The sequence below is a fragment of the Brassica napus genome, chromosome C9 (assembly GCF_020379485.1).
Source record: "Brassica napus cultivar Da-Ae chromosome C9, Da-Ae, whole genome shotgun sequence".
NCBI lineage: Eukaryota > Viridiplantae > Streptophyta > Magnoliopsida > Brassicales > Brassicaceae > Brassica > Brassica napus.
In genome coordinates, this window is record NC_063452.1 from 51,138,744 (window position 1) to 51,151,956 (window position 13,213).

General features: G+C 39.2%; 3 protein-coding genes across 3 annotated transcripts; 2 read left to right on the plus strand and 1 right to left on the minus strand.

Moving 5' to 3' along the window:
- Positions 1-1,389: 1,389 nt before the first annotated feature.
- On the plus strand, positions 1,390-2,828 carry LOC106418401 (actin-depolymerizing factor 3). Its single transcript, XM_013859100.3, has 3 exons — positions 1,390-1,669; positions 2,042-2,307; positions 2,406-2,828. The coding sequence occupies exons 1-3, from the start codon at positions 1,667-1,669 to the stop codon at positions 2,554-2,556; spliced, it is 420 nt and encodes a 139-aa protein (XP_013714554.1). The 5' UTR covers positions 1,390-1,666; the 3' UTR covers positions 2,557-2,828.
- Positions 2,829-3,927: 1,099 nt separating this feature from the next.
- On the minus strand, positions 3,928-6,792 carry LOC106418362 (putative pentatricopeptide repeat-containing protein At5g59900). Its single transcript, XM_013859052.3, has one exon. The coding sequence runs from the start codon at positions 6,782-6,784 to the stop codon at positions 4,097-4,099; it is 2,688 nt and encodes an 895-aa protein (XP_013714506.1). The 5' UTR covers positions 6,785-6,792; the 3' UTR covers positions 3,928-4,096.
- Positions 6,793-7,209: 417 nt separating this feature from the next.
- Positions 7,210-7,854, plus strand: LOC106418364 (histone H2B.11). Its single transcript, XM_013859053.3, has one exon. The coding sequence runs from the start codon at positions 7,240-7,242 to the stop codon at positions 7,690-7,692; it is 453 nt and encodes a 150-aa protein (XP_013714507.1). The 5' UTR covers positions 7,210-7,239; the 3' UTR covers positions 7,693-7,854.
- Positions 7,855-13,213: the final 5,359 nt, after the last annotated feature.

The window sequence follows — 13,213 nt, forward strand, 5'->3', positions numbered from 1 at the left end:
TACTTCATATGGCGCAAAATAAATGGAAGACGTCATATTCTAATTTAGTTTGTTTATTTTATTCTTGTTATTGTTATTCTTATTTTTTTTCCAATAAAGCCATTTATGACTCTTTCCTTTTTGTTTATTTGATTTTTTTTTTTCCGATTTCTAGCTAATATTCATTGTTTTAAGCATATATAAGCTGATCTAGCCGTGCATTGCAACTCACGTTTCAATAAACCAAAGTTTTATTAGATAAATTGTTTTCTTCTTCAAACTCTTTGAAATATCTTATCTGTAATTCAATTTGAGCGATTCATTTGTTGCTATTGATCTTTGGATTAGGATTGCTTGTGTGGTTCAAGCAAGTATGGGTCACCACCGATTGAGAGAATTAATCACACCCTGGAAGAGTCTATTACCATCATCACCACCACTTCTACATTCATCCATCTTCCACAAAGCTTGTTTGATCTTTTTGACCACCTTTTAAGAATATGATTGTGAAATGATTCACAATTTTACATCACTTAACATCCACAACTTCCTCAACTCTTTAAAACTACATGATCATCCTCAAAATCAACTACCATCTACTCACCCTGTTTTCCATTGTCACCAATGAGTTTTCTTGATGGGAGTTCTCTTCAAGATACTGTTTATCTTAAATGTGCCGCACAACATGTCTAGTTGATTTAGGAGTTCCAATGAATTCCTCACTAACAAACCATGATTTTTTTTCTCTAGGCCATGTTGATTAGGAAATTGAACACAATTGTAAACAAAGTTGCCTACTCTAACTTAATGAACAGAAGAAAACAGAGGAAACAATAGTATAAGAAGCCATATCGGAACAATAGTTGCATCACGAGGCATGCACAAGGAGTTTATCCTTGCCGAATATACGAAACACGATAAGGTAAAAAGAAGATATGAAAATAGTATAAATTTATCATGTTCATTTCTTATCAAAACATCAAATGGAAATTTCTTTTTGGATTTTTGTTTATTTTCTTGTGAAATTAATGAAATATTTTATTCGGTTTGATTTAAGATAAACACTAAATATTTATATGGAATTGATAAGATAAGACCTTCAACATCAGTCCATTACATAAAATCCACATCAGTCTACTACAAAAATAGTAAATACCAATTCAGATGCACCTCTTGTATAGTTTTGAAAGATTTGCTAATTAGCTGAGATGTGGTAATGAGTTGATAGAAGTTATTGGCTATTCTTTTTTTTTTTTTCCAAGTAATCAACCCAAAGATGATGTATGCAGCGCGTGTAAGCATCATTTACACATGTGTGGCTGTCACTGAAAGGAATATTACAGCTCCGCTCAGCTGGCTTCCATCACAGGTTATCATGATCACTGAGCCGAAAGTGGAGCCACCCACACCTGAGATGCCCAAAGAGAGCCACATATGCATTTTCGACCTTTCATTTTATTCTTTCCTTTAAAATAATAATAATAATAATATTAGCATTAAACAATTAGTCAATATAATTAATGGAATTTGAAATAGATAAATAAAAATAAAAAAAATAATCATTCGGACTGATAGGCTTCCGCATAAATCAGAGGAAAAGGAAGAGAAAAAGACGCACAACCGAAGACTCCCACCATCTCTCCTCCAGCTTCTTCTTCTTCGTCTCTGAAACTAGTTTGATTCAGCCATGGTGAGAGCTCCGTTTGATTTCTTCATCGTTTATATTTATATATCTCTGATGTCTCTTACTTGATTGAGAGTGATTCCAGTTCCATTTCGTTTTCGCTTCTCGCTCAAAGTTTTATTCGATTAGATCTGGAGATATACTCGTTGCTTGGTTTAGATCTCTGAGATCCATGAGTTGTATAATCCTGAGAGGGACTGATCTACGATAGGAGTCGAACTACTGTGCTTTGTCTTGGTTAAAAAAAAAAAATCGATTTTTGAAATCAGAAGACATCTGCTTAAGATCTGTTCATGGTTCACTTACATATCTAAAAACGTTTTGTGGTCTTATTATTATTGTTCTTTTTTTTTGTTTTGTTTTGTCTGTAACAAACAGGCTAATGCGGCGTCAGGTATGGCAGTCCATGATGACTGCAAGCTCAAGTTTCTCGAACTCAAGGCTAAAAGGACTTTCCGTTTCATCGTTTACAAGATCGAGGAGCAGCAGAAACAAGTGGTTGTTGAGAAGCTCGGCGAGCCTGGTCAATCCCATGATGACTTTGCAGCTAGTCTTCCTGCTGATGAATGCCGTTACGCAGTTTTCGATTTTGATTTCGTCACTGCTGAGAGTTGCCAAAAGAGCAAGATCTTCTTCGTCGCATGGTTAGTGGGTGTTTACCACAACTATCTTGCTAAAAAAACTGTTCTTTCTTGCTTCACCTGAAAACCTTTTTGTCTTGTTTTTTTGTTTTTGGCACAAGGTCTCCGGACACAGCAAGAGTTAGAAGCAAGATGATCTACGCGAGCTCCAAGGACAGGTTCAAGAGAGAGCTTGATGGAATTCAAGTAGAGCTTCAAGCTACCGATCCAACTGAGATGGATCTCGATGTTTTCAAAAGCCGAGCCAACTGAGGAATACATCCTCCATAAAAGAATTGGTTGAATCCAACTTTCTCCTACTATTACTGAATTGATATATGCTTGTTCTTTAAGTTTGCTCTGAAGGCACCACCAAACCAAAACAACTTCATTTCATTGGTCTTTGTCTTCCTATGTCTTTTATATTTTTTTTGGTCCTTGCAGTGTTTTGCTTAAAACTTAAGAGATTTGGCTTGTACTCTTTTACCATTTGTGTAAGAAAACCCAAACCCTTTACCAGAAGACGAATCCTATTGGCAAATCTATATATCTAGTGGATCCATGGATTTAAACAATTGTGACAACATAACTAAATAAGTTAGGAAATAGAATATTCGATTTATTAATAGACAGATCCACGAGATCCGTTGTATGTTGTTAATAGTCGATTAGGAGGGGTTATTGGTTTATATATTGGTTTATATATTTTGATTGATTTAGAAATCCATATAGTATTTATAAATTCAAGTAAAATATGCAAATCTGGAGGTTTTCCCTCGGATTTGATTCTTTGTATTTTTAACTTAAAAATTCAAACAAATCCATTCAAATCCATTATAAAATCAAATATATTAGTAAATCTGTACGATTGAATAACACTTGATTTGATATATAATTTATGAATCATTAAACCAATAACACATGATTTTAATACAGATTTGAAAATCACAGAATCAATAACACTAGATTTAGTTTGGATTTTCAAATCCATTAAAATACAACAACCAATAACCCGTACTTAACGTATCATGGATCTACAGATTTGTTAACTACCAATAACCCGTACTTAACGTATCATGGATCTACAGATTTGTTAACTTTCTTTTGGCACATGACTATTGACATTTTCCAAAGTCAGATATATTTTATGTATAAATGTTTGACCCAAAAAAAAAGAAGGTTATATGGTATTTGATCAATACAGCAATTTCAAGTTCGAATGTTAATCCGAACAATGAAATGGCTTGCTCAATCGAGTATGGCCCAGAAAATGTTTTTAAAACATTAGTCATATATTTGTCACTTATGATTAGTTGAAAATGAGATCCAACCATTGGCAGTTGTCCACTATTGCTCATTTTACTCAATCTTTCAACTGTCAGCACATACACACTTGTTGTCTACTTTGCTAGCTGGTACACAAACGAATCTCGAAATACACACATACGTGAAATATTTATTTGCACAATCCAAAGTCATATGTTTTTGTCCTTCAAAGAATGGGCTAATATTATCATGCTCTTGTGTGCGGGGAGAGGATTAACATAATGCATATAGAAATATATAAACGAAGAGAGGTTTAAGTTGTGGATATCTTGTCCCTTTAGAGACACTCTTAAAGGCAGACTCAGTTACTTGGTCAGGGACTAAGCAAGCTCACATAAACATTCATTGATATCTTTATGTAAAGATGATTCCTTCAAGCGTTCTTTGTTCTCTTTGTTACAGGGTGGATGAGAAATGCAAAAGGAACACATATTATTTTCTATGTCAATGAACGTTTCAATGTATGAACTAAAGTTACAAAAAGGGGTCATGATTTCGAACTAGAATCATTCAAAATACTTGTTCCTGAGGTTTTGGAGTTAGGCTTCAAGCCTTGTCTCAACATCTCACTCCTCAATTCAATCGCCTTCTCCATCTCTCCCAACACACAACAACCGTGTATCATGGTGTTATACGCTACTCTATCCGGCCTCACCCCTCTCTCCATCATCGAGTTCCACAACTCAATCGCTTTCTTCACATCGCTCTTCCTACAAAACTCATAGATCATAGTTGTGTAGGTTATACAATCAGGAGAAACACCATCCCCTGTCATCTTCGTTAGAAGCTCAGAAGCTTCATCCATTCTCCCTTGTCTACAAAACCCACGGATCAACATATTGTACGTAGCGGTGTTAGCTAAAAGCCCTTTCAATATCGCATCATGAAGCTCCAGAGCTCTCTTCATGTCTCCTTCTCCTTTGGTTAGAATGTCAAGAAAACAACCGTACGTTACTTGGTTAGGAATCAGCATTTTCGAACGTAGAATCTCAGCTTCGTTCACAAACCCTGCTTTGCATAAACCATTGATAACAGTAGTGTAAGTGACTTCATTAGGTACACATCCTTCGTTAATCATCAGATCCCATATCCCAAACGCTTCCTCGAAATCTCCCGTTTTGCTCTTTGCATCAATCATACTTGTATACATCACATCATCAGGCTTGAGTCCTCTATCATGCATCTCCTTTACAAGTCCAAGAAACATCTTTCGATCTTTGTGCTTTAAACTTCCATCTATAAGAACACCGTAACACACAAGGTCTAAATCCACCCCTCTTTGTACCATCTCCTGACAAACGCTTAACGCCTCCTCTAACCTTCCTTCTCTACAAAACCCGTGTAAGAGAGTGGTATAGCATATCTCGTTGAGTTCATGGTTCTCCTTGTGGAGCCCATCCACGAACTCTTTGGCTTCAGATGCTCGACCTGTTGAACACAGTCCGTGAATCAACGATCTATAGGTATATGTATCCGGTGCAATACCTTTCTCCATCATCTCACTCTGCAGTACAAAGGCTTTAGCAATGTCTCCTTCCTCGCAATAACCTTCGATCATGACGTTGTAAGTCACTCTGTTTGGTTTAATGTTCCATTCCTCCATCTCGTTGAATAGCTTTACAGCATCAGGGATCAACCCGCCGCGGAAAAGACCGGATATGAGCGTGGTGAATGTATATAAACTCGGCGCGATACCTTTCCCTGTCATCTCATGATAGAGCCTAAGAGCGTTGTGTGTTTTCCCTTTGCTGCAGTATCCACCCATCAGTGATGTGTACGTTACCACCGTTGGCTCCAACTTTTTATTAATAATTTCCGCCATGAAATTCTCCGCTGCACTAATGTCACCGAACTTGCAGTGCCCGTTAATCAGAGAATTGTATGGATACACAGTTGGTTTCAAACCGGAATCAATCATTTTCCCAAGGAAACTAAGTGCAGTGTCGAGTTTCCCTCTTCTGCAAAACATATCTATCAAAACTGAATAGGTCACAACATTGGGACACAAGCCGATCTTCCCCATCCTATCAAACACCAGCTCAGCTTCGTCAAACTTTCTACATTTGCATAATAAGTCAAGCAACGCATTATGCACAAATAGATTAGGAGAAGCGTCACTCTCTGCTATTCTTTTAACCAAGTTAAACACCTCTTCAATCATCTCCCTCTTCCTTAACCCTTTTACCAAACTTGAAACTGCAGCTTCGCTAGGACTTAAGCTCAAACATAACATCTCATCCATCATCTCCAACCCGACTTCAAACTCTTGCACTTTACATAACCCGTGGATTAAGCTACAATATGTCACAACGTCTGCCTTCAGCTCCTTTCTAGACAAACTGTTCTTTACCTCAACAGCCTCCCAGACCATCTGCTTCTTACAAAGCCCATTAATCAACACGTTATACGGAACTATGCTCAAATCACACCCACTTTCCTCCATACGAACAATCATTTCCCTAGCTCGAGAGAGATCTTTCAACTCACACAAGCTATGCACCACTCCTGAGTATATGTACACATCAGGACGAACGCCCGCATTGGTCATCTCCTCAAACACCTCCATCGCCAAACCGTAATGCCTACAATGAACTAAACCATGTAACAACGCACTCAAGGTTCTCACTTCAGGGAGTAAACCAGCTTTCGTCATCATCCTGAACACCAAAACACCATCTAACGCCCTCCTAATTCGTACATAATGCTGAATCAACAAATCAAAACTCGAGCTTGAACTCGAACTAAGCTTACATTTCTCGTAACAGCTATAAAGCGCGTGAAAAGCCTCACTTGGGTTAAGCCCGCGGAGGAGAAGCGTCTGCAGGAGAGACGACGCTGGCCAAAAGAGATTGGCTTTGACCAAAGCGTGGATCAAGATGCAGAACGACGCCGTCGAGTGGTCGAATCCTCTGTGCAAACCGAGGAAATTGAAAAACCTCAGAGACAATTTGGGTTCGTCTAGGGTTTCGATCAGGATTTCTTCGACATGGGTGGGTTTCAGTCTCCGCGCGACGAGGTCTCTGCTCAATGCGATCTCCCAGCTCCGTTTCCCGCGCACGATTCTTTTGACGGCATCGACGAATTGCGATTCGGAGTCGATCGCTGAGCTTAGGTTTCTGAAGTTACGAAGAAAATGAGAGGTTGAGAGTGATGGAATCGTGCGAGGGAGCTTCATCAAAGAGGTGGTTCGCCGGAGAAAGCAGCATTTGTTGTGTGTTGTGAACAACAAACCGAGATATCTGGGAACCGGGCGGGTCAGGTCGGGTCGGGTTCAAGTCTCAGTCTCACCAATTCAGAATGGGCCTTAGGCTGGATTCATTACAAAAAGATGGGCCGTTGTAGAAAGGTGGCCCAGAGCGGGAAAGGAAAATTTCCCGAGCGCCAAACTCGACACGTCAACGGTCCCACGAGTGAGAGCTTCGTTATTGTTTTTATACAGACCGTCGATATAAAGAAGATCCAACGGCACAGACATCGATCCGCGTCAATCTATTTTATCCAATAATATCAATCCTTTCGATGTGTATAAAAGCAATCTCACAAAGCCATTGTAGATATCACGCAATACAAAGCATCTTGCAAACCTAATCCCCATCTCAGATTTGTGCTTTTCACCTCTAGAAAGAATCGATGGCTCCCAAGGCAGAGAAGAAGCCCGCGGAGAAGAAACCGGCCTCAGAGAAGCCGGTGGAGGAGAAATCGAAAGCCGAGAAAGCTCCGGCGGAGAAGAAACCCAAGGCCGGGAAGAAGCTCCCCAAGGAGGCCGGCGCAGGCGGTGACAAGAAGAAGAAGATGAAGAAGAAGAGCGTGGAGACTTACAAGATCTACATCTTCAAGGTCCTGAAGCAGGTTCACCCCGACATCGGAATCTCCAGCAAAGCGATGGGGATCATGAACAGCTTCATCAACGACATCTTCGAGAAGCTCGCTGGTGAGAGTTCCAAGCTTGCGAGGTACAACAAGAAGCCTACCATCACTTCCCGGGAGATTCAGACTGCGGTGAGGCTTGTGTTGCCTGGAGAGTTGGCGAAACACGCTGTCTCGGAGGGAACCAAGGCCGTCACGAAGTTCACGAGCTCTTGAGCGCTATGAGTTAGGGTGTTCTCTTTGTTTCGAATGTCTTAATTAGATAAATGCCAATGTTTGTTTTCCCAGTTTTCTCGTTTTGTAAGTATCGCTATTGATATGTTTGGAATCATTGTCATCTCTTTTGTCTCTTTAATCCTATGCGTTGCGATTTGAATCTTCTCTAGTCTATTAATTCTCTTCGTAATTGGTTTGTTATATAATAGAATTGGTTCCTAGCAGTTATGGTCTTACGATATTATTAACTATGAGGAGTATAGGTTATCTCTATCGTAGTTGTTGATTTAACATGTTTGGAGGTTTGTAATGGTTATTGATTCTGAAATCCAATTTGTATCAAATTCAAGACGGTTGTTTGCTGTTAGCTCTGTAGGAAGTATTTGTGTGTTCTGTGTTGATGTCTCATGTTTGGTCTCTGCAATGAGTTATATATGCAACTTGATTTCTAGTAACTAGTAGTGTGATGTGAAACGGTACATCTGAAATATCGAAGCTTGTGAAGAAAAGTATTAACTAGCTGTTAGAGTGTTTTTTTATCTGACAGCTTATCATTGATCATGTAGTGGGTTTTGAGTAAAAGAAATTGGGTTGAGTTTCTCCACTTGAAACTTCGAAAGTCACTTTAAGATATTTTTATTTGATTGGAGCAGTGTTGGTACGCATAAACTGGTCTGCACCTGACTCGTTTTTTATCGGTTGTGGGTTGTTGTTTTTATGTGCTTTTGTATGACCAGTTTCTTGTGCTTGTCTGGTTCCCTCCCTCGCCTGCTTGTTTGTTTCCCTCTTCTTTAGTGTTACTGTTTGTTAGGTTTGTCTTTAACCTGTTGAGGTTGGGTTTGTGTTTGATAACTTAATAGTGTTGTATAATAGTAATCGAGATAGAAAGTTTATAAGTATTATTATATAGTTTTATTTCTGAGTAATAAAGAGAGAGAGTTGACGTGAGATGTGAGAGAGAGAGAGTTATAAGATTGATTTTTTCCTTTTCATATATCTGTTATAACAAAGGAGAGCACAAATGTATTTATAGGGAGAAGAGGTCGGTCTATTTAACCGACTACAAACTACAAGACAAAATAAGAGATAAACATTATCTCTTCAGATAGATAATCATATTTGATATTATCTTTTTAACACTCCCCTTTGATTATCTATCTTGTATTACGTAGTGCCTCGTTAAAAACCTAGTCATGGAAAAATCCATTGGGACAAAAACCATGACAAGGGAAAAAGAGTACACTGTCCGTAATCTTTCCCTGAGAATAATGGACATAGCTTTTTCTTCGCAAGTCACGCAAATGCCGCATTCCGATACCGTAGACATGTTTTCGAAATGTTGTAGTCGGAAGAGCTTTGGTGAACAAGTCAGCCGGATTTTCGCATGACTGTACATACTCGATGTCCACTTCTTTATTTTTCTCGAGCTCCCTTATGTACGAGAAAAATCTTGGAGGGATGTGCTTTGTTCTATCGCTCTTAATATAACCTTCCTTGAGTTGAGCAACACAAGCCAAATTATCTTCAAATATTTCCGTCGGCTCTTTCTCGTTGACTATTCCGCTTGATTCTTGTATGTGGTGACTTATTGACCGAAGCCACACACATTCTCGACATGTTTCGTGAAGCGCAATAGTTTCTGCATAATTTGAAGATGTCGCAACCAGAGTTTGTTTCTGGGACCGCCAAGAAATCGCGGTTCCACCAATTGTAAAAACATAACCAGTTTGCGATCGAGCCTTATGAGGATCTGATAGGTATCCTGCATCTGCAAAACCAACCATACCAAACTCGAGTTTTCTAAAATACATTAACCCTAAATCAATTGTACCTTGGAGGTAACGGAATACATGCTTTATTCTGTCCCAGTGCCTGCGAGTAGGAGCAGAACTATATCTTGCCAGGAGGTTAATAGCAAAGGCAATATCTGGCCTGGTACAGTTTGCAAGATATAACAGCCCACCGATAGCACTCATATAAGGTACTTCTGGACCTAATATCTTCTCGCTATCTTCGCAGGGCCTAAAAGGATCACTCTCAACATTGAGAGATCTACCTATCATTGGAGTACTCAAAGGAGTCGTTTTGTCCATACGAAAGCGTTTCAATAACCTTTTCGTATAGTTTGATTGATGCACAAATATTCCTTCTCGGAGATGCTCTATCTGGAGCCCAAAACAAAACTTTGTCTTGCCAAGATCTTTCATTTCGAACTCCTCTTTCATATGAGTTCGAGCATCATCAACCTCCTTTTGAGTTCCAATTATGTTCAGGTCATCTACATATACAGCAATGATCACAAAGCCAGATGACGATTTCTTTATAAAAACGCATGGACATATCGCATTATTCACATATCCTTTACTCAAAAGATATTTACTTAAGCGATTGTACCACATGCGTTCGGATTGCTTTAATCCGTAAAGTGATCGCTGTAACTTGACTGAACAAATCTCCCTGGATTTTTCTTTCAATGCTTCAGGCATTTTCAATCCCTCAGGGAGTCTCATATATATATCATTATCCAACGATCCATACAAATATGCAGTCACAACGTCCATAAGATGCATTTCAAGATTTTTAGATGCCGTTATGCTCATCAAAAATCTAAACGTAATTGCATCCATTACCGGGGAATACGTTTCCTCAAAATCAATTCCCGGTCTCTGAGAAAAACCTTGGGCAACTAATCGGGCTTTATATCGTGTTACTTCATTTTTCTCATTTACTTTTCTCACGAATACCCACTTATACCCAACAGGATTTACTTTCTCAGGCGTTATGACTATAGGTCCAAAGACATTTCTTTTATTTAGGGAGAGTAATTCAATTTGAATGGTCTTCTTCCACTCCTCCCAATCATGTCTTTTCTGACATTCCAAAATGGACCTTGGATCGGGATCATCATTTTCATGATCGATCTCTTTGGACACAGAAAAGGAGAACATTCCATCAACATCTTTTATCTTATTTCTGATCCATATCTTTTCATCTCGGGCGTAGTTGATGGAAATCTCATACTTTTCTGTTCCCTTCTCGTCATCTGGACCATCTTTATCTATGCCTTCTTTCAGACATTTTTCAGTATCAGGTTCTTCTGGAACCTTTCCATTTATGTCTTCTTTCAGACATCTTTCAATATCAGGTTATTCTCGAACCTTACTATTTTGCTCATCCAATTTCTTTTTCTTTCAGGGATTTTTATCTTTGAAACCCGCTGGCCTCCCCCTCTTTAACTGAACCCTAGGTTCATTTATTTTATTTCCATCAGTTTGTTCTTTAGGAACATCAACTCTTGATGGAACATTTTCAGCGGGTATACATGACTTCGTCACCCTTTTCGTATCTGTGAACGCATTTGGTAACTGGTTTGCCAAATTATGCAAATGCACAATTTTCTGAACTTCCAGTTCTCTTTGATTCGTAGGGGGATCAAGGTGTAACAACGACGGTGTACACCATGTAATCTCTTGAGAAATTTTACCAATTCCTCCCCCTAACGCTGGAAATTCATCCTCATTAAAATGACAATCGACAAACCTTGCCGTAAACATATCACCAGTTACTGGTTCCAGATATCTTATTATATTTGGTGACGTATAACCCACATATATTCTCAATCTCCTTTGTGGGCCCATTTTTGTTCTTTGTGGCGGAGCTATCGGAACATAGACCGCACACCCAAAGACACTGAGATGAGATATATCTGGCTCTTGCTCAGATGCCAATTGTAATGGGGAGTACTTATGATATGCACTTGGTCTTTATCGAACCAGTGCAGCCGCATGCAATATAGCATGTCCCCATACAAAAATTGGGAGCTTTGTTCTCAAGATTAACGGTCTTGCAATCAACTGCAACCGTTTTATCAATGACTCGGCCATGCCATTTTGTGTATGCACATGGGGAACTGGATGTTCCAATCATGTCTTTTCTGACATTCCAAAATGGACCTTGGATCGGGATCATCATTTTCATGATCGATCTCTTTGGACACAGAAAAGGAGAACATTCCATCAATATCTTTTATCTTATTTCTGATCCATATCTTTTCATCTCGGGCGTAGTTGATGGAAATCTCATACTTTTCTGTTCCCTTCTCGTCATCTGGACCATCTTTATCTATGCCTTCTTTCAGACATTTTTCAGTATCAGGTTCTTCTGGAACCTTTCCATTTATGTCTTCTTTCAGACATCTTTCAATATCAGGTTCTTCTCGAACCTTACTATTTTGCTCATCCAATTTCTTTTTCTTTCAGGGATTTTTATCTTTGAAACCCGCTGGCCTCCCCCTCTTTAACTGAACCCTAGGTTCATTTATTTTATTTCCATCAGTTTGTTCTTTAGGAACATCAACTCTTGATGGAACATTTTCAGCGGGTATACATGACTTCGTCACCCTTTTCGTATCTGTGAACGCATTTGGTAACTGGTTTGCCAAATTATGCAAATGCACAATTTTCTGAACTTCCAGTTCTCTTTGATTCGTAGGGGGATCAAGGTGTAACAACGACGGTGTACACCATGTAATCTCTTGAGAAATTTTACCAATTCCTCCCCCTAACGCTGGAAATTCATCCTCATTAAAATGACAATCGACAAACCTTGCTGTAAACATATCACCAGTTACTGGTTCCAGATATCTTATTATATTTGGTGACGTATAACCCACATATATTCTCAATCTCCTTTGTGGGCCCATTTTTGTTCTTTGTGGCGGAGCTATCGGAACATAGACCGCACACCCAAAGACACTGAGATGAGATATATCTGGCTCTTGCTCAGATGCCAATTGTAATGGGGAGTACTTATGATATGCACTTGGTCTTTGTCGAACCAGTGCAGCCGCATGCAATATAGCATGTCCCCATACAAAAATTGGGAGCTTTGTTCTCAAGATTAACGGTCTTGCAATCAACTGCAACCGTTTTATCAATGACTCGGCCATGCCATTTTGTGTATGCACATGGGGAACTGGATGTTCCACATCAATCCCCATTGACATACAATAATCATCAAAGGCTTGTGATGTAAATTCACCAGCATTATCAAGCCTTACTTTCTTAATGGCATACTCTGAGAACTGCGTTCTCAGCTTTATTATCTGGGCAATGAATTTTGCGAAAGCCGTATTTCATGTCGTCAAAAGAGACACACTTGACCATCTACTAGATGCGTCAATCAATACCATGAAATACTTAAATGGCCCGCACGGTGGGTGGACCGGCCCACATATATCATTATGTATCCTTTCTAAAAACATTGGTGATTCATTGCCTACTTTTGCTGGTGATGGCCGAGTTATAAGTTTCCCTTGAGAACATGCATTGCATGTAAATTCGCCCGTTTGCAAATTTTTTCCGTTTTTCAACGGATGGCCATTCGAATTTTGCACTATCTTTCTCATCATGACTAAACCAGGATGTCCTAGCCTCTCATGCCAAATCTTAAATGTATCAGTAAACTTCATGTTTACCACGGCATAGGACTCAGTCATGGTTATTTTCGTACAATATAGTCC